Source organism: Didymosphaeria variabile (genome assembly GCF_027946475.1).
Source record: "Didymosphaeria variabile strain IMI 356815 chromosome Unknown scaffold_1, whole genome shotgun sequence".
In the NCBI taxonomy this organism is placed as follows: Eukaryota; Fungi; Ascomycota; class Dothideomycetes; order Pleosporales; family Didymosphaeriaceae; genus Didymosphaeria; species Didymosphaeria variabile.
The window spans coordinates 719,659-738,968 of NW_026611620.1; the positions used below are offsets into that span (position 1 = coordinate 719,659).

General features: G+C 52.8%; 7 protein-coding genes and 1 non-coding gene across 8 annotated transcripts; 5 read left to right on the forward strand and 3 right to left on the reverse strand.

Moving 5' to 3' along the window:
- Positions 1-397: 397 nt before the first annotated feature.
- Positions 398-1,516, forward strand: N0V89_000208 (uncharacterized protein; the record flags this gene model as incomplete). Its single annotated transcript, XM_056209033.1, has 1 exon — positions 398-1,516. One exon carries the CDS (start codon positions 398-400, stop codon positions 1,514-1,516), a length of 1,119 nt encoding a protein of 372 aa, XP_056075855.1.
- Positions 1,517-2,381: 865 nt separating this feature from the next.
- Positions 2,382-7,218, reverse strand: N0V89_000209 (uncharacterized protein; the record flags this gene model as incomplete). Its single annotated transcript, XM_056209034.1, has 2 exons — positions 2,382-6,919; positions 7,182-7,218. 2 exons carry the CDS (start codon positions 7,216-7,218, stop codon positions 2,382-2,384), a joined length of 4,575 nt encoding a protein of 1,524 aa, XP_056075856.1.
- Positions 7,219-7,806: 588 nt separating this feature from the next.
- N0V89_000210 (uncharacterized protein) lies at positions 7,807-8,765 on the reverse strand (the record flags this gene model as incomplete). The annotated part of the gene is made up of 2 exons (XM_056209035.1): positions 7,807-8,333; positions 8,525-8,765. The coding sequence occupies 2 exons, from the start codon at positions 8,763-8,765 to the stop codon at positions 7,807-7,809; spliced, it is 768 nt and encodes a 255-aa protein (XP_056075857.1).
- Positions 8,766-9,360: 595 nt separating this feature from the next.
- Positions 9,361-11,103, forward strand: MTG2 (GTPase of the mitochondrial inner membrane that associates with the large ribosomal subunit; the record flags this gene model as incomplete). The annotated part of the gene is made up of 1 exon (XM_056209036.1): positions 9,361-11,103. The coding sequence occupies one exon, from the start codon at positions 9,361-9,363 to the stop codon at positions 11,101-11,103; it is 1,743 nt and encodes a 580-aa protein (XP_056075858.1).
- A 625-nt stretch (positions 11,104-11,728) lies between these two features.
- N0V89_000212 (uncharacterized protein) lies at positions 11,729-12,623 on the forward strand (the record flags this gene model as incomplete). Its single annotated transcript, XM_056209037.1, has 2 exons — positions 11,729-12,099; positions 12,161-12,623. The coding sequence occupies 2 exons, from the start codon at positions 11,729-11,731 to the stop codon at positions 12,621-12,623; spliced, it is 834 nt and encodes a 277-aa protein (XP_056075859.1).
- Positions 12,624-13,853: 1,230 nt separating this feature from the next.
- N0V89_000213 lies at positions 13,854-13,936 on the reverse strand. Its single transcript has one exon. It is a non-coding gene; the product is annotated as a tRNA-Glu (tRNA).
- Positions 13,937-14,547: 611 nt separating this feature from the next.
- HIS5 (histidinol-phosphate transaminase) lies at positions 14,548-15,958 on the forward strand (the record flags this gene model as incomplete). The annotated part of the gene is made up of 3 exons (XM_056209038.1): positions 14,548-14,633; positions 14,680-14,844; positions 14,899-15,958. The coding sequence occupies 3 exons, from the start codon at positions 14,548-14,550 to the stop codon at positions 15,956-15,958; spliced, it is 1,311 nt and encodes a 436-aa protein (XP_056075860.1).
- Positions 15,959-17,554: 1,596 nt separating this feature from the next.
- Positions 17,555-18,333, forward strand: N0V89_000215 (uncharacterized protein; the record flags this gene model as incomplete). The annotated part of the gene is made up of 3 exons (XM_056209039.1): positions 17,555-17,612; positions 17,888-17,907; positions 17,956-18,333. The coding sequence occupies 3 exons, from the start codon at positions 17,555-17,557 to the stop codon at positions 18,331-18,333; spliced, it is 456 nt and encodes a 151-aa protein (XP_056075861.1).
- Between the last annotated feature and the right edge of the window lie 977 nt (positions 18,334-19,310).

Genomic DNA, 19,310 nt, shown 5'->3' on the forward strand with positions numbered 1-19,310 from the left:
GCAGTGCGCAAACGACAAGCAAACAGCGATACGATCCTCGGGACGTGCGACAACACTCCTCGTTTGTCTCAAGGCAGGTTCCTACCTCGACTAGATTCTCAGCTATGCTCCCCTGTCTGGACCTTGGTTTTGCGGGTACCTTGATGCTGCAATCCCACGTTCTTGGTGGTTGAATTACATCACGGCCCTCTTAGCGTTCGCAGCTTTCACATTGAAAGGTAGCCCCAAGCCGCTTCTTTCCTTCACCTGGTGCTGTCCGTGCGCTGTACGTTTGCCCTTGCCCTCTCTATAAAACACCTGCTGAAGAGCTTCCTTACTCAGCCCATACCCCCTTCCTTTGTCCCCTCAACTACTACTCGATCCGTCTCCACCACGTGGACTCGACTCGCTCCACAACATGCGTATTTTCGTGGCTTTCATCGGCGCTGTAGCCGCTCTCGCTGTCCCAGTCGCGGCCCGCGCGCTACCAGAAGCCGGGGTCGCAGCAGTGGTCTCATCTGAAGTCACGTCTGGACTGGTTGCCACTGAGGCGGCCATTGCCAAACGTTCATCCAAGGTCCCCGACGGCATCGCAGGTGTCTCTCCCGATGAGGCCTCTCCGGATACTCACTATTGCGGCTACGCCTACTCCGAGCATGGTCTACGAGGCTACAATGTGGCCCTTGTAGTCGATTGGGATACTCACACCGACGGACATTTTAGAAGCTACATCATATCTGGCAATTGTGACTGTGAGTTCCGAGGCAAGGGCGTTGGGAATCAGGAAAATTTCCTTCACATCAAGGGACCGGGTCAAGGAGAGCTCCCGTGGGATGCGTGGTTCTTCTTCTGCAAACTCGTTGGCCACACAAAGCGAGACCAGGTTGAAGATTCCGCAGTAGTAGCGTCGCCAGCGTCCCCGGACCATGATGAAACTATCTATTGTGGCTACGCCTATACCGAAAAAGGTCTACGAGGTGAGAACATCGCACTTCAAACGGACATGGTGTTGCAGAAAGACAAAAACTTCAAGAGCGTCATTATATCTGGCGAGTGTTTATGCACCTTCCACACTGGAAAAGATGGAGCTGAAGGCCCACTCCAAAAAATCAAAGGGCCGGTTCAAGGTGACCTCCAGTTGGAATCCTTTCGCGCCTATTGCGTACAGGATGGCTTCAAGAAGGGGGAACAGGCCAAAGATCTCGGGGCATCAACATTGGCGCCAGCACCAGCCCCGAGAAGCGACGACACCATCTACTGTGGATACGCCTATACTGCGCCCAATTTACGAGGAGAGAAGTACGATCTTGCAGCCGATGCGGTGGTGCGTGACAACATCTTCAAGAGCTACATCATCTCCGGCCAATGTAAATGCGATTTCATACCTTACCATGACGATCATCCAAGCGAAACAATCAAAGGGCCAACACAAGGAAATCTCATCAAGGAGGCGAGGGAGGTCTGGTGCAGGCAGGATGGCTCTAGGCAGCGCGACGAGATTCAAGTACTTGCAGCGCGGGAGGAGACTGTGCAGTGAGCGATGGTGGGACGTGGGACTGGCGAGCGTGGCTGTCTCGAGGCATCTGGTAAAGCGGGGGGCCCATTGCGGGTCGGTCTGATGTGATGGCTTTCAACACTTGTCCTTAGATAGACAGGTGCACCATCTATACAAGGTGATATGAAGATCAAGATTATCACCTAGCTTCGGTCCTGTTCATTCCTGTATCTTTAGACTTTGACTGAAGTGATCCCGATGGAAGCAAGTATGGATACTGCGACATTGAAAGCTGGGTCTACTCTGCACGCACGCTCACCTTGCACTGATAGGCCCCCCTGGAAGAGAGACTCAAGCACGCGAAATTCTTGAACCGTGCTGACCTCCACAATTCTAAACTGCGCGTAGTCTCACATCCGTGCCGCGCTGACAACGCGCCGCACAAGTTCCAAGTAATCCCCAACCCCGAAACCACACCTGTCCTCCAATCTTCCTACGCCGCCGCAATGCTACCGCTTCCTCACATTCACGCTCACGCTCACGCCGCACATGAGAATGCCAATCTTAACGCCTTTTCTATTTTTTATTGATTATCCCACTAATGATACAAACTCAACTCTGATCTGGTGTACATGCTAAACTACGTTGCCTCGCAACGAAAAAGGGTATAAAAAAGCCAATGAAAGTGTCGAAGCGAATGTGTAAGAAGAGCCAGCATGCGCGCGTGGCAAAGAAGCGAAAGGTGTAAGGTAATTAGCCCCGCTCAACCGTTGACGGTGAAGGGGAAGGTCGAAGCGAAGTCTATCCCAGTGCCATCGTGTAGCCAATCCATGTTTCCATCCATCCGTATGTACAAAATATCAACCATTAAGCCATCATGACCGATTAGCGGTCTTTGGTTCACTGTCTAGAACTGGCGCCCGAGGAGCGCCGGATCTGCAAACATCATCTCACCGCTCCTCTTCCGCTGCACAGTAGGATCGTCGCTGAAGTCCGCCTGAGAGGGCGAGGGGCTAGGGCTGAGGTGCTGATTACGGGGGACGTCGAGCACGCCGCTGACGCTGTCATTGCCCATGGGCTTGCGCTTGATGGTCAGGGGGAGACCGGTCGAGGCGAGGAGAGTCTGCCCAGGACCTGCAAGTGTGGGCTGGCGGCGCAAGGGAAGCGGCTTCTTGGGGAAGAGAGGCGCGGGAACGTCGCCTGGGTGGTCGACCCTGTTGTTGTCCCAGTTGGTGTTGTCTTGGGGCTTGGGACCAACGTGCGCTGGAGGTGGCTGGACTAAGGTGCGCTGACTGTCGGGGGACTCGCGCGGCATGGGCGAGCGACGCCCCTCGGGGGTGTTGCGGCCAGATATTGTGAGGGGTTCCGGGATCAGAGACTCACTGTCTGAGTCGCGCCCAGGGAAGTGCGACGCGAACGGGCCGGGCGGCGGGCGGAACTCGTAAGGGTTGGGCGATGGACCACGTGCAGGCGATGTACCACCAGAGCGAGGCGTAGGCGGCGGTGCTAAGACAGTGATCGAGCTTTCCGTTGCAGTACGCATGTCCACATTCAGGATGAGGTCGTGCTCGAAGGGATCAGCGAATGGGTCACTGTGCCTCTCGGAGGCGCGGGCTCTGACAGGGCTTGAGCTACGGTTTAGTGCTCGTGCTGGACCGTAAGGAGACATCTGAGGATAGTCTCGTGCGGCGGGATTGTTGTTGAAGGCATATGGGTTGATCGTAAGTGGACCTTTCACGGTTCCACCCATCACAGGCCGGTTCGCTACGGGCTTTGGCTCCTCGGGGTCACGGAAAGGGTTCTGAGCAGCCTCATCCTGGTACTGATTGAGACTGACGCTGGACGCTGCAGCAGCGGCGTTGAGCGCCAATGAAGGATCCCATGGGCCGGTGGACAAGTAAGACCCAGTGCTGTAGCGAGATTCACGAGGAAGAGGCGCAGGTGATGGAGTCTGTTCGCGGGCACCATACACAGGGCCGATAGAGTGGCGATATGAGGAAGCCTTCGACACAGAACGAGTAAGTCCACCAGCTGCAGCACCTTGTGCAGCAGGACCACGTGCGGATGCGCTGGAGAGTGACCGGCTAAGCGCACCTCCAGCGGCGCCGGACATGGCAGGGGCCGCGGAAACAGCACCTCCAGCTTCAGCGTCATGATTGCCGTTGCCTCCAGCAGGAGGATCGTAAATGTAAGCCATCTCGGGGTAAACTTCTCCGGTACTGTGGCGCTTGTTGCTCGTGTTTGAATGGTAGCGACGAGCAAGGAAGAGGGCAGCGACAAGGGCAACGAGCAAACATGTTGTACCTCCAACAGCGATTCCGGCTGTCTGCGACTTCGACAGTGGTGGTGGTTTCTCGTCGCCACCTGCGCCTCCCAGAGGTGCATCAGTAGATGACGCTGAAGGCTTAGCAGCTGGGTCAGAGTCGAAACCGGTGGGGGTAGTGGGAGGAGGACCAAGCTGTGCTGACGTCTCAGAAGGGACTTCATCGGCAGGGCTGTCGGTTGGGTCATCAGAAGGTGCCGCAGTCTCGGAAGCTGGGTCGCTGCTGGCTTGGGAAGTGGCATCATCGGTAGCAGTGGGTACGGCCTCAGTAGCGCTGGGGGTCGGAGTCTGATCGCCATTGCCTGCACTAGTCTCAGGGTTTGTGATGCTCTCAGAGGTGGGAATAGGTGCATCAATGGGAACCTGTGACTCCAATGTATCTACTTTCACAGCACTGCTCACGGTACTGGCAGTGACGGCTGGGTCGGTGGGATGAGCAATGGAGCCAGAGGTTGTAAGTCCAGTGGGGAGAGCTGCTCCAGAGGTCATCGACACGCCCAGGCCAGAGGATGGCACCAGGGTCGCCTGATCAGATGTACCGCTAGGGACTACCGCAGATGTTTCGCTCGTTGGCACCAGGGTCACTCGACCAGATGTACCACTAGGGTCTACCGCAGATGCCTCGCTCGTTGGAACGAGCGTAGGGATAGTCGCATCCGTTGCGGTTGTCAAGTCTATGGCAGACAGCTCGCTAGTTGGCGCAGGGGTAGGGTCGACTGTGCCGGATGGCAAGTCTGTCACGGATGTCTCGGTGGCTGGTACCGATGTCTCACTTGCGGAAGTCTCACCAACGGATGTTGTAGGGGCATCCGTCGGAGTCGGGCTTACTTGAGTCTCGCTTGCGGGTACCTCCGTGGATGCCAAGTCCGAAGGCTCGGACGAGGCTGAGGTCGGAGCAGAAGGATCGAAAAGCGACAACGATGGCAAATCGCTGTCCGAAGGAACTGAAGCTGTTGTCGTCGCATCAGATATCTTCACGGATGTAGGATCCGCCGTGGGTGTGGCACTAGATACTGAGCCGTCGGTTGAAGGTTCAGGAGCATCTGTCGCTGTCGCTGAAGGCACTGGCGTAGCTCCCGTATCAGATGCGCCGGGAAGAGAGATACCATCGCCTGTCGAGGTAGTGATAGGCGCATCCGCAGAAGATGTAGGGACATCAGACGCGGTCTCCGACGCAGGAACAGTCGGCTCAACGGCTTTAGCCGAAGTCAAGACCCCAGAAATGATCGAGCTAATCGCGCTGCTCACTTCAGTGGGAAGGGCATCGATATCTGACTTGGCCGAGGAGATGATGGAGCTGATATCGGTAGGAAGTGCTTCAACGTCGGATTTAACTGAAGAGATAATGCTGCTGATTTCGGTGGGAAGGGCATCGACATCTGATTTGACCGAGGAGATGATGGAGCTAACATCGGTAGGAAGGGCATCGACGTCTGACTTGACCGAGGAGATGATGGAGCTAACATCTGTGGGAATTGCTTCAACGTCGGACTTGACTGAAGAGATAATGCTGCTGACATCGGTAGGAAGCGTATCAACGTCGGACTTGACTGAAGAGATAATGCTGCTGACATCGGTAGGAAGCGTATCAACGTCGGACTTGATAGAGGAGACAATGCTACTGAGATCGGTGGGAAGAGCATCAACATCTGACTTAACCGAGGAGATGATGGAGCTAACTTCTGTTGGAAGCGCATCAACGTCAGACTTAACGGAAGACGCAATGCTTGAGACAATACTGTTAACCTCAGTAGGGATAGCATCGACATCTGACTTCACCGAGGAGACAACGCTGCTGATGGCCGACGGCACGTTGTCGATATCGGACTTTACAGAGGACACCACGCTCTCAATCGCTGAAGGAACATTTTCGACGTCGGAGATGATAGACGAGATGGGCAGAAGGTTGGACAAAGAAGGCGCCGCAGTCGTCTCAGAAACATCGGTACTGGTCTTGGAGTGCGGGGTAACTGTGGCTTCCGAGTGAATGCGCGATATTGTTGATTGTTCGACTTCTGATATGGTTGTCTCTCCAGCAGGAGTAGCAGATGGAGTGGTAGTCTCTTCAGTTTCAGTGCCAATGTCGCTAGCGATGAGGCTTGATTCATCGCTTGAGGTCGGCACATCCGTCACAGTTGGTTCGGGAGTAGCTGTAGATTCGCTGTGTCGGCTGCGAGTGTGCGATGGGGTTGGTGTCTCGGTAGGCTCAGACAGTACTGGTTCATCACTGGTAGTCTGCGGCACTTCTGAGCTCACGTCAGACGTCGAAGGCTTCACGCTTGGGCTAACAGAGGTGATGTCTTCGGTGGTCTCCGGTACGATGCTCGAGCTGGTTCCTGATACTTCAGTTGAAATAGTTGACGGTGCTGGCGCTGAAGTGGCTTCCGATGTTTGTGCCTCGGTAGTCGATTCGATTGGGCGTGATACCGGCTCAGAGGTTGGGCCCGCCGCTGTCGACGGGTCAATGCTTGAGCTCAACTGCGACGATGGCGTAGCCTCAGTTGCAGATGGCTCTGCGCTCGGAGTGACTGCGGAAGTCGCAGCTTCGGTAGATTCAGAGACGAGAACGGAGCTAGAATCTGTGGTGATAGCCTCAGTGCTAGAGATAGTCAAGGTGGGCTCCGAAGTAGGAAGCTCCTCTTCGGCAGTAGTGGTTTCCGCACCGTCATTCTCAATGGGGGTGATTTCAGGCTGCTTCGGCGCGGGCGTGTGAACTCTTGCTGAAGTTGTCGGAATAGCAGTAGTCTGTTGTTGAGTCTCGGTAAGAGGGGCGTCGGTTGTTGCTGGTACGTCGGACGTCGTTGGTACTTCAGATGTCGTTGGTGCTTCAGATGTCGTTGGTGCTTCAGATGTCGTTGGTGCTTCAGATGTCGTTGGTACTTCCGACGTCGTGAGCAACTCGGACGTGGATGGAATCTCTTCCTGTGGTGCTGAAGTAGATTGAAGATTGTCCGATGTTGGCACAACAACAACGGGAGTTGGGGTCTCAGGCACCACTGATTCCGGCTCTTGTGTTACTGGTACCTCTGGTACGGTAGTCTGATTCGACCATGGTTGTTGTCGTCTGTTTAATCGATTGTATCGTCGAGCGGTAAGGCTATCCCTCTTACCCAAGACTTCGTCTATCGCAATGGTCAGCCATGCATGAAGATGTACTGAAGGTACCACCCACCTCTATGCTGAAAAGCTGCATTAGTTGGAGTTACGAGCAACGCCGTATAGGAAAGGACCAAAACACCCTTGAACCACATGGCATTGTCGAAGAAAGGAGTGACTTCAATGAACAACACAATGAGAAAGGGAGCGACAGAAAATGTGAAACGAAAGGAAAGGTACTATGTCCTTAAGGAAGGCGCGACGTGGCGAAGGCCGACGGTATATCACTTTGCCGCAGGCTGGATTCCATTACATCGGGGGCCATGCTTTGGGGCCTGCATCCCTGCTGAGATCCGACCAGGGTGCTGTCGGGGTTGAGGCTTAGCGCGCACCTACCAACGCCCCAGTCCGAGAGGACAACCACGTCAGCTAACAATAGACGGTATACCGCAAACGCATAATTCCGCTCGCGACTTCCTAGCGGACTCGCGACGGACCGAATCTGGCAGTACACCGGTAAGTAAGAAGCTTGACTGTCGTTTCAATACGATAGCAGCCAACCGGATTCGTTCCTCACCACCAAATGCGTCCGGCCAAAGGTGAGTATCTGCGGGTTTTACAGCTGAACAAGCCGAATGTACGAGGCGTTACCTGAAACGACGTCCTGCTTGATCTTGTCAATTCTAGAATTTGCTGCGCCTTATGTCATCATCTCGAGTTATTCCGCCTATTGCTAATGAACCGCAGCTCCCATCGGACTGAGCTGCTGCTTGACCAAACAGAGAATGCGCTTCGTTTGCGGGATCATCAAGCAGCAGACCACGTACTAGACCATTTCGTCTGTGACAAGGGTCCTCCTCCACAATTTGGTTTCAAGGTTCGCTTTCTGGCTGCCTTGCCTTCAATCAAGACTCTAATCGACAGCGCTTGTTGCATTTCCAGTGACGACGTGAGCTTGACCGTCGCGTATGAGTTCCTGTAGCCACATAGGCATTGCGCGTACGAGTGGTGCAAGCTTTGGTCCTAAGACTAATTGCCCACTTTTGGCTGAAATGATCTGGCCTACCATGATCTTTGCGATGTCCTCAGGTTCTTTCAATGTGCTGCCGAACTGTTCCTGTATCGTGGCAATCAAGCGAGTCCTAGTCCACATGGGATAGACGATCGAAGTCTTGATCTGAGGGCATTTATATCGATGCTTCAATTCTTGTGTCAAGGTCTCATGAAAAGCTATCAGACCAGCTTTGGTGGCAGCGTAGTCCCCAGAGTTTGCCATGGCGACGAAGGCGGCCATGCTGGCGGTTGCCATTATGTGTCCTTTCTTTTTGGCAATCATGTCTGGGAGGAACTCTTGCACCGTGTACCAGTGACTGACCAGATTGAGGTTGACCAGGGTCTGCAGAAGCTTTGGCGAGAGATCGAGAATGCTGCTCGAGTTACCTATCCCGGCATTGTTGATCAGAATGGAAGGAGAACCATGGTCCGAGCGTAATACAGCAGCGGCCCTCTGGACATCGTCACGCGAAGTGAGATCGCATTGGTAGAAAGAGACTAGGCTGTGATCATCTACGAGCAAGGTTAGCCGCGACTGCGAGCCCAGGTGTGGGTCAAGATGAAAACATGGCGCGCACCGTTCTGGAAAGCTTCGGACAACGGCTCAATGTCAAGAACGGCGACCCTTACACCATGGGATATCAGTTGCTTCACCACAGCAGCACCGATGCCATTTGAGCCTCCAGTGACAACAGCAGATTCTTTGTTCCACTGCCACGAACTCTTGTCGCTGGTAAACATCCAGCGATTCTCGGCCCATGAGTTGAGAAAGCTGTTAATCTCGAGAACGAGGCATGCCGCCAAGATCCATTTCAACATACGGGCGAGAAGCGAAGACTGTTCTCCCGAGAGGGGCAATAAGGTCTGCAAGCTGTAATGGGAAGCGGCTATCCAAAGCGCGACGTAGGCACCAGCAAGCACCAAACCCCGGATCGCTCCCATGGTGACGCCGCTGGGCAGTAGACTGTCGAGTAACAATCCCGAATCGCCAAAAGCTTGAGTATCGCACGTGAGTTTCGTGCCAAGATACGCCTTGCGGTGAATGTGGAGCCAAGGAGGCCTGAGAATGCTTCTGTTCACGCGTGCGCGGTGGAGAGCAGCCGGAGATTGGGCGATGGAAGCAGACAGTGGGTGACGCAGGTACCAGCAGGCAGCGTGAGACGGAAAACCAAGCGCTGCCGGGCCTGGCTGAGGGCGATGATGGAGCACTGGGCGGACTTGCACACGAGTACGAAGTGTCTAGTCAGGAACGCGCTGCCCATAGCTCCTTCCACACGAAGTCCGACGCGTGATGCTTGGCATCGCGAATCAGCACCGTCGAAATCTTCGGACATTGTCCTACGCCACCCTCCCACCCAGCAAACTCAAGGCGCGTTTCAGAGCCTTCAAGCAATTGTCTGGACCATCCCGCTGCATGCCGCTGGCCAGACCCTCGATCCGGCATTTCTGCCTCGGCAGCACCTTGACGCCGTTCCTATATCCCTCCTTGTCCGAAGCCTGCGCGCTTTCCATCGCGCGCCGATGTTTTGTCGGCAGACGAGCACCACTCGCACGATGTAGTTCTTCCACGACCGAGAGCGCAGTCTCTCAATCCGAATCATACTACGAACAACCGTCCCATCTCAATCCCACACCGGACAACTATGCATTGACACCTTTCGCCGACCGATGTATCCTGACAGTAGAAGCCGGCTCTGGTGGCCACGGCTGTGTATCTTTCTTGCGAGAAAAGTACATTGAGGAAGGGCCTGCGAATGGCGGAGATGGCGGCAGCGGTGGGAACGTGTATATTCAGGCAGTGCGCGGCGAGACTTCGCTACACAAGCTTGCCAGACGCCGGCTCATGAAAGCTGGAAGGGGTAGGAACGGTCAAGGAAAGGTGAAGGGTGGGGAGCGAGGCGCAGATGTTTTGATCACGGTGCCGGTGGGCACTATCGTGCGCGAGATCCAACGGCACGATCCGATAGCAGATGAGATTGAAGAGCAGGAGCTACTCGAACGCTCACGCGGCCGCACACGTCGGCGCAAACCAAAGTCTGAGGAGAAGAGGGCGGAATTGGGAGACGAGGTAGAGCAAGGCGCCTACAGGAAAGACAAATGGCTGGTGTTCCCTGGGATGGTTCCCTCGGAACTCAACAGGCTGGCCTTCCCGCCTCTGCCGCCGCCTAGGAAGTCGCATCTGGCAGCACTCCAGCCGCAAGCCCCCATGTGGCTTGATCTGGATAAACATATGGAGACGCCTATGTTGCTCGCTGCAGGTGCGATGGGTGGTCTAGGCAATCCTCACTTTGTTACGCCCAATCAGTACCGTCCAATGATGGCGACTAGAGGCGATACAGGCATGAAATTGTCGCTGCAGCTCGAACTAAAGATATTGGCAGATCTTGGGCTTGTTGGCCTTCCCAACGCGGGCAAGAGCACATTGCTGCGAGCACTGAGCAACAGTCGAGCCCGCGTGGGCAATTGGGCCTTTACGACCTTGCAGCCGAACGTAGGCACCGTAGTCTTAGACGACCACAAGGGACGACCCAAGGTTGTGAAACGGGGCAGAGATGGCTTGCTGCGCGACAACTTCACAATTGCCGATGTACCTGGGCTCATTGAGGATGCGCACCTTGACAAAGGCCTAGGCCTCGGTTTCCTCCGTCATGTGGAAAGAGCTGCAGTTCTTGCATTCGTCATCGACCTATCCGCCGGTGACGCCGTCCAAGCTTTGAAGCTACTCTGGCGCGAAGTATCTGAGTATGAGAGTATGCGAGGCAAAGAGCTGAACGCCGAGACGGAGCGTCGCATGACAGAGCGTCGCACGGTCACCTACACGCCGCCGGGCAGCAGCTCTCCACCCAGCGACCCGTCGGATATGATCGACTCGTCAGAATTCGACACGACCCTCGAGCCCCTGGAGTTCATCCCTACCACCCCCATTTCAGCGAAGCCGTGGTTCGTAATCGCGACGAAGGCTGACTTGCCGGATACTCAGGACAATTACCAGCAGTTGCACAAGTATCTGGCCGGTATGAACGAGGATGCAGAGCCACATCCCAGTGGTCGGAAGAACGCGTGGAAGAACGGCGTCCAGGCGGTTCCTGTGAGTGCCATCAAAGCTGAAGGTGTGGAGGTTATACCCCAGTTGGTGATGGATCTTCTAGAAGAGTAAAGATACCCCTCTCAATACAATCCTCAATTTAACTATCAATCAACTGTTTGTATCATACTTCAACAATCTGCACAAGAATATGGACGTCTAAAGATTATACCCAAGTGGCTGTGCACTGACAATTGTGCATATGACTTTGTGCCCGTCGCATGTCTCACTCCTAGACAAGCCCTCAGCCTACCCCAGACCATATGCGCGTGCCGGGGTTGCACCCCGGTCTGGCCGACGGACATGATGTAGTGAGATCGCTTGGCAGCGCAGGGTATCGCGAGCGCGTACCTGCAGCGAATCTCCGCCTGCTGAGCTTATTGTGCTGGCCTGGAAGATTTGAATAATAAGAGATCACATATGGGAGGGTTTGACGCGGGGCTGACGTACGAAGCAGGTTGGTGGTACGAGACTCGACCCTGTCAACAAGCTGAGAAGCATGATACGAATAGTTTAAAGTAGCAGTGTGATGAGATCCCGGTCAGTTGCTAGAATGTTGTAGCTTGGGTAAACTCAATGATTTATGCGGTACTAGATTGAAATCTTCTTAATGTGGCGTGCGTTGTGCTAGCTGCGGGTTTCTGAGATTTTCTCAGTGAAGGAAGGTCCATATCTGAGGGTTTCCGCAACTGCTGTAATGTGGGAAAGCTACGCTCACGTCTTGCCATCTTTTGCAGACCCGAACATGGCGAAACACCGAGGGGAGGCCGCGTTGAAATGCACAACTGCGCACGGGTCCGGCTGGGACCTCTACGGATCCAAGAAAGGGAACGCCGGTGCGAAGACTAAAGATCTATACTGCCCCGAGTGTCGAAAGGTTATGAGAGAAACAACTTCGTTTTGGCTGCCACCCGGCAAGTTTGTGTACCAGCTTCGCCTCGGTTGGGGTATAGACGCCGAAGGAGACGTGGTAAACGAAGAAGGTGTACTTATTGACGAGGGTAACAATAACGTCCTCGTGTATGTCGATGAAGGCAAAGATGCCTGGAAGTCGGGCAACGGCTGGAAGTTAGGCAGCTCTTGGACAAAGGCTCCCGTGGACAACAACACACAGCTAAATGACAGCAAGAACTTCGAAACCAGAACCCGTGCACGATCAATTCCCAACTTTTACTGCTGGATCTCGACATGCGACGACGAAGACTGGCAGAGCATACAAGGGGGTATGGGACAATTTCAGCTCGTTGGCGACTTTCCACAGCCGTCGATTCACGAACAGAGCTGTGGAGTGGGTCGCTGAGATGGGCGGTGAGGCGCTTGTGAATGTGGCCCTGCAGGGCATGTGCCAGGCTATCAATCGGAAACTGAGCGCAGGAAACACCAGCTTCGATATAACAACAGATTGGTTCCTCCCGCAAGACGTGGAAGACTGGGTAAACCATGAACATAGCCTCGACCGCTTCTACAGCGATATTGGAGTTGAAGTGCCGAAGAGTAGGAAACGCAGTTCGAAGCAGAAGAAGAACAAGAACACATCAGATCACGAAGGATCCGATGAAGAGGAGCAGCGCCCAAAGAAGAGGGTTAGGTAAGGCAGGGACGTTAAGCTTGAGGAATCAGGAAAGGAGGACAACGAAGAGCGTGAAATGGGAATTGACAATCCTGCGTATTTTCTTAGATGAGGCTTATATGAAAGTTATTAGTTGCCCGAGGACGAGATCGAGCGCGATATTGAAGACGACGATAGTCTACTATGAGCGAGTTGCTGGGTAAGCCTAAGAACGATTATGGAACGCTGAATAGTTATATAAGCTAATACTCGCAGTATGATGGGAAGAAGAAATGAAGCCTTTAGAACTTGGACATCTGGAATTCGAAGATCTCGACGTGAAAGGCTGATTGGAATGGCTAATTTTGGAATCGCAGTCCTGGAATGGGAATTTCGAACGAGAATTTTGGAATCAAACGTCTTGGAATTAGAGGTTGAGAATTGCAATGCGTCAACTTGGAAGCTGGGATTTGGATTGCTTTAATTTGGAAGGCCTAGGACCTGAAGGAGTGGAATTTTTTGGTCATTTACGGGAAAAGCACCATCTGCTTGATCACTGAGCCCTAAGGCTTCTGGCGAATACTTGGAAATATCTGCAGATTATTCACTGCACTTTCTGTTATCTGCTATTCATCGTCGTCATTAGAGCCCCTAACATAGGTGATATTGGCATCGTCGCTATCCCGCCACTGCCCCTTGACTTTCTATATCCTCAACTTCTGTGACTATCTTCCTCACTCTCTCTAGCGGCGAGCCTTGTCTCGTCCTTGCATGCCCTCGAGTAGGCTCTGACCTCACCCGCTTGCTCTGGGAACCTTCGCTATCCTCACTCTCCGTCTCACGCCGGCGCTTTGTGCTTGTCATGCCAGGGATTCCCTCATCAGTGTTGGTGGACGAAACACAGCCACGTTGGCTGCGAGAGCGGCTCCTGGAGTCGATCCTGTGTTTTGTATTCCGAATGTCCTTGAATACTTGTTGTAAAATCGAGGCTGATCTAGCGCTCTGTATGGGGAAGCCATTGAAGTCGTCAGACGCCCTCATCTCTTCGACATCGCTAACGAGATCTTCGCGGCTTCGGGACTCGTCCCGCATTTCCGGATGGCCGTCAAGGAATTTCTTGACGAACGTGCGCATTTCGTTCTTCTGCTCATTAATAAACGAGAACGGCCAGAATGCGAGGCGGAAATACGTTCTAGACCAGCCAAAACCAAACCAACGTCTACATATGCAAAATAGACCATAAAACAAAACTTCAACAAGCAAAAGAAACGTATTCCGACACCGGGAATCGAACCCGGGCCACATCGGGATCCTCTGAATGAGAGCGATGTATCCTAGCCACTAGACCATATCGGATGTTGTTCTTTCGAATCGTTGATGTTTCGTCAAAAAGGCTCAAATATATAGCACTAAACGTGGATATGAGTAAAGGGAGATATGGGAACAAGAGAAAGAGTTTCTGATCCAGAGTGGGGCTGAGGAAGAATGTGGGGCTATTAATAGGTGTTGCATTGTTGGTCTGGCTAGACTGTGACATCGCAGACGCTCGCCAGACACTGATAATCTGCGAACTTGACAATAGTTGACAACAACAGCTAGACCAATCACGAGCTTCAGAAGATAAGATGAGCATTAAGGTCTTGCCAAAAGACCTTTGATACTTGATTTTACGTACGACGCATACTATGCATGTGAGCCGCCTGGTACGATGATCAAACATGTCCGCACATCTACTCTGACAATTTGAAATTTGGCGCAAATACTCCGAGCGTGTTATCTCGAAATTGAACCAAGGATCACGAACTTTTTTTGGCGTGAGTCAAAGAGATAGTTATGAAGAGGTAAAGCGCGGAGGTGTGACTCTTCCCCCGAAGCCGCTACGAGGCCCCGCGACGTGCTACAAAAAGTTGCCCCGCTCCATTCTGGCGCAACACCAACTTTCGCCTCCAGCAAAATACACAATCACCATGGCTTCAAGGCAGTCCGCATTCGATCTGTCCAAATGCGCCCGACCAAACATTCTTGCATTGGAGCCCTATCGCTGCGCACGCGAGTACGGTGACCATTATCCATGTCGAGTACCAGCTTACATCGCGCAGTGACTACAAGGACGATGGCACGAATATCCTCCTTGACGCGAATGAGAACGCGATAGGGCCGGGTCTGGCGCTTAATAAAGACGGGAAGCTTACGAACGACGCGTCAAATGGCTCAGGACCAGCGATTGACATTGACCTACTCGGTCTCAACCGCTACCCCGACCCGTAAGCCACTCCAGCTGTCGCGCACGGCAATCAAAGCTGATATCATTCCACAAGCCACCAAATAGACCTCAAACAAGATCTCTGCAGCCTCCGCAACTTCAAGGCTCACACCTCCAAAACCCTCACGCCCGCCTCTCTCTTCGTTGGCGTCGGCTCCGATGAGGCCATCGATGCCCTCCTCCGTGCCTTCTGCGTCCCAGGCAAAGACAAGATCCTCGTATGCCCGCCCACATACGGCATGTACAGTGTCTCTGCGCAAGTCAACGACGTGGCGCTCGTGAAAGTACCTCTACAAATACCAGGCTTTCAGCTCGACGTGCCTGCGATAAAGGATGCGCTATCAAAAGACCCGAGCATAAAACTAGCGTACTTCTGCTCGCCGGGTAACCCGACCGGCGCGTTGCTGAAGAAGGAGGATGTTAAGCAGATACTAGAGCATGAGAGCTGGAACGGTGTTGTGGTCCTGGACGAGGCGTACATTGACTTTGCGCCTGACAATGCTAGTCTGGCAGAGTGGGTCACGGAGTGGCCGAACTTGGTCGTCATGCAGACACTTTCGAAGGGATTTGGCCTTGCGGGCATAAGGTTGGGCGCAGTATTTACAGACCCGGCAATTGCACGTATATTGAACTCGCTGAAGGCACCGTACAACATCTCGAACCCGACGAGCCAGCTTGCGCGCGCTGCGCTAGACCCGAAACACTTGGAGGTCATGCACAAGAACAAGGACCTGATTTTAAAGCAGAGGGAGAGGATGTTGGCAGAGCTGCCCAAGGTACCCGGTGTTGGAAAGTCCATTGGAGGCGAGGAGTCAAATTTCTTGCTCTTCGAGATGCTGGATGCGCCGGCTGATCAGGGTGGGAAACCATCTAATGAGACAGCATTGGCTGTCTACGAAGGGCTGGCCGAAGAAAAAGGTGTGGTCGTGCGGTTTAGAGGAAAAGAATATGGATGCTTGGGCTGCTTGAGGATTACGGTCGGTTCCGAAAAGGAGGTTGATCGCTTCTTGCAGGAGATCAAGGTAGTTTTGCAGAACATCTTCAAGAAGTCTGGAAAGTTGGGAGCGAACGAAGAAGAGAACAGGGAGAAGGAGGCTAACGCTGTCGTTGCATAGAACCCCTACACGAGAAAGCTGACGGAGCGATGAAGCGAACAGCGACGGTGAAACATCGATTCAGTTCTCGATTCCCTTCAAACGAATAATTAAGCATTAGACATATAGATCAAGCGATCCTTCCATTCCAAGAACAAGATAGAACCCTCCCATTCTTGCTGAGTTCCAACTCATATCTCCCGCACTCCTCTAGACATGTGAGCACAGACTTCTACGTCTGCGGAACAATGTTCCGCTCCTCCTTCCCTACATTAACATATGCCTTCCCCACACTAAAACTATCCATGCACGCAGAGATTCGATGGGTACGAACCAGAGCCGGAACGTTCCAGTGCTAGCACTGAGAGGTGATATTGTGTCCAACGGTCGTCATTGAATTGGACTGTTCTAAGAGTTGAAGCATGCTGTGTAGGAGACGGTGCAGCAATGCTGGTGCAGAGAAGAGTTGCAAGAATGGCCACCTAGACGGCTTTTCGATAACGAAATGACTAACGAAAGTGTGCCACTAGAAGGCAATGTGGAATCTACATTGGGAGGTAGAAAAACATCGTCATCTCCGACGATGTCATTTTCACGTGCTTTTAGAGTACGTCGATCGATTCTATTCGAGTTGTCGTGATCCAGAGGTGCAGAGAAGAAGCATATCTTCATTGACGCTTGAGGATTGATGGTTGCAAATAGTTACACGCTGATAGGGCTATGTTTGATATATATTGAATCTTCACTGGGTTCATCGTTGTTGTTGAGGTGCAGGTGCTCTCTTCGTTCCCTTTTGGTTGCACATGTGAAGAGACGGGTTAACGTAGGGCCTCGGCGCGTTTTTCTAGACGCGCGCTTCCCTGCGCTCATGCACCTCCATCGACATATCCATTGACGAGGATTCGTCGTCTATTATATATGCAAAAGCCTGCCATCTCCCCTATCATAGGCGCAGTATATCACAGCGTTGCCCGACACCGGCCAGCGTTGAGCGATAAATGACGCCATCTCCAAATGCATGTTGACATCTAGAGTGTCCACGTCCAGCAAGTGTTCCAGCTACCGCGAAGCAGTGCACCGGGAACGACTTCTCGTTAATTCTTTGTTACAATCCCAACCACGCTTCCACCCGATCCCAAGAAAGGCCTATGGGACTTTCCTCATGCCTCAAAAATCCGTTGTGGTACTTACGTCACAGCCTTGTGCGACGTTTACCGCCTATCAAACGTTATTGGGGTGGTACAATATCGGATCGAACTGTCGTCCGCATGGTCAGCCTAGAAATTGTGAGGAGACCACAGCTTCAGACTGTTGTACACGTTCAGAGTGTGGACGGATGCGGCGGGGACCCGCTCAGGACCAGGGTTCTTGAACGCCACTAACGTGCGCTGATACTACGCTGCAATGAGGAGCTTCTGAATGGGAAATTACTTTCAACTAACGGATGCCTGCTGCGATCGTTCCTAACATACTGAAGTGCTCGTCGTTTCAGCCATAGTATTCCACTTACCGAATACATGCAACAGAGCCTACGGCCACTTTGTATAGCCAAGTACCGATGTTCCTTATCACTCAGTGACGAGGCCATTTCAGAATCTTTCGAACACTCCAAAAACCATGTCATTAGATGACAACACAAGGGGTCGGCAGGCCGTAATCCTCTCAAGTGTGTTCAGTGCCTTTGCTGTTTCCACAGTTGTATTACGATTATATACACGCTTGGTCGTCATTCGTTGCCCCGGAGTTGAAGACTACTTCATTACAATCGCTCTGGTAAGATCATGCTCAGGCAAACCGCATAGCTAACCCTATCTAGGTGTGTTCCATCGGATTGAACATCTGCATCGGCATTCGTAAGTACCTCTGCTACTTCAACACAGGAGGGGAACTCATCTTTGACAGAAGCCAAACATGGAATGGGGTTACATATATGGGAGCTGCAGCCCGTAGATTCGCTTCACTCACTGAAGGTACGTCCACTTTCCTCAGCCGGATGTCAACAGCTGACATATTTCCAGGCGTTCTACGCCAGCCTCATCGTTTACTACCTTTCGCTCGGCTTTACAAAGGTCTCGATCCTACTACAGTATCAACGCGTGTTCACAACAAGGAAGTTCCAAATCGCTTGCTGGACTATCGTGGCGGTCGTCATCGTGTATGCTTTCTGGACTGTGTTGAGCAGTATATTTGGATGCAAGCCGATTCAAGCCTTCTGGACGCTGAAGCAACCGTTCGAGTGCCTGAATCAATATGCGGTATGGTTCGCCAACGGCGCCATGAACATCTTGACAGACCTCGCTATCATCGTGCTTCCGATGCCGGTTATTCGGAAACTCAATCTGCCCCGGAGACAGAAACAGGCGCTCATCGGAATCTTTGCTATCGGTGGCTTGTAAGTGGACCCAATGCTTTTCCCATACGTTTCCGATCGTACATGTGGCGTGACCCGCTGTTACAGTCTAGGCCATTAAGCTGCGACTGTCATACGGTACACAACACCAATAGCGCGGTGTATCCCCGCAAATCCATCTTGGCTGGCTCACAAATCATCTTTAACATCTTCAGCTAACAGTCACCTGTTTTAGTGTATGCTTAGTGTCTATACTCCGCCTTCAATCGCTCGTCGCAATATCGAACTCAACCGATCCCACCTACGACAACCCGCCAGCCGCTACCTGGTCCTCGATCGAGACAAATATCGGTATCATATGCTCCTGTCTACCCTGCCTGCGTCCCCTCGCGACTCGCTACCTGCCTGGCGTGTTCTCGACCGCGTCCAATCGCTCCGGGCAGAGTGGTGCATCCAAAGAAACACGTCGAGGATCACGAAATACATTCAGCAAACGTACTGGAGAAGCAAGCACAAACGTCTCGACGGTCAAGTCAGAAGATATGTTCGATCTGAACCAGCTTGACGACAGAGAATCGATCATACGAGTCGTGCGGGAAGTCCATGTTACGTCAGAGAGAAGGCAAAGTGCACCGCAAGGAGGAGAAGAAGTCTGATTGCAAGCAATGGGACGGCTGTATATAGAGCTCTGGAAGCTGTCGGTGAGATGCCTTGTGATCCATATTGATACGGCTGCTGGCGGCTTGTGACGCTTTACGACGAGACGAGGAGAACCTCCGCTGGTAAGGATCCGTCATAGTAAGACATTCATGAAAAGTCTAAAATCGAGAATCCAGTCTTGCTTGTAGTGTCGTGGCAGGGCATGCTCGAAGCCAGAACACGTGAAACTACCCAAGGGTGACTCAACTCTTCAAACATCCACTCACCCGCCCTCATCTGCAATCATCTCTCACCCGTGTCTTCGAAAATCAATCTCAAACCGTCAACCACCACGATTCCCGTCATTGCTACACCTCGTGGCGC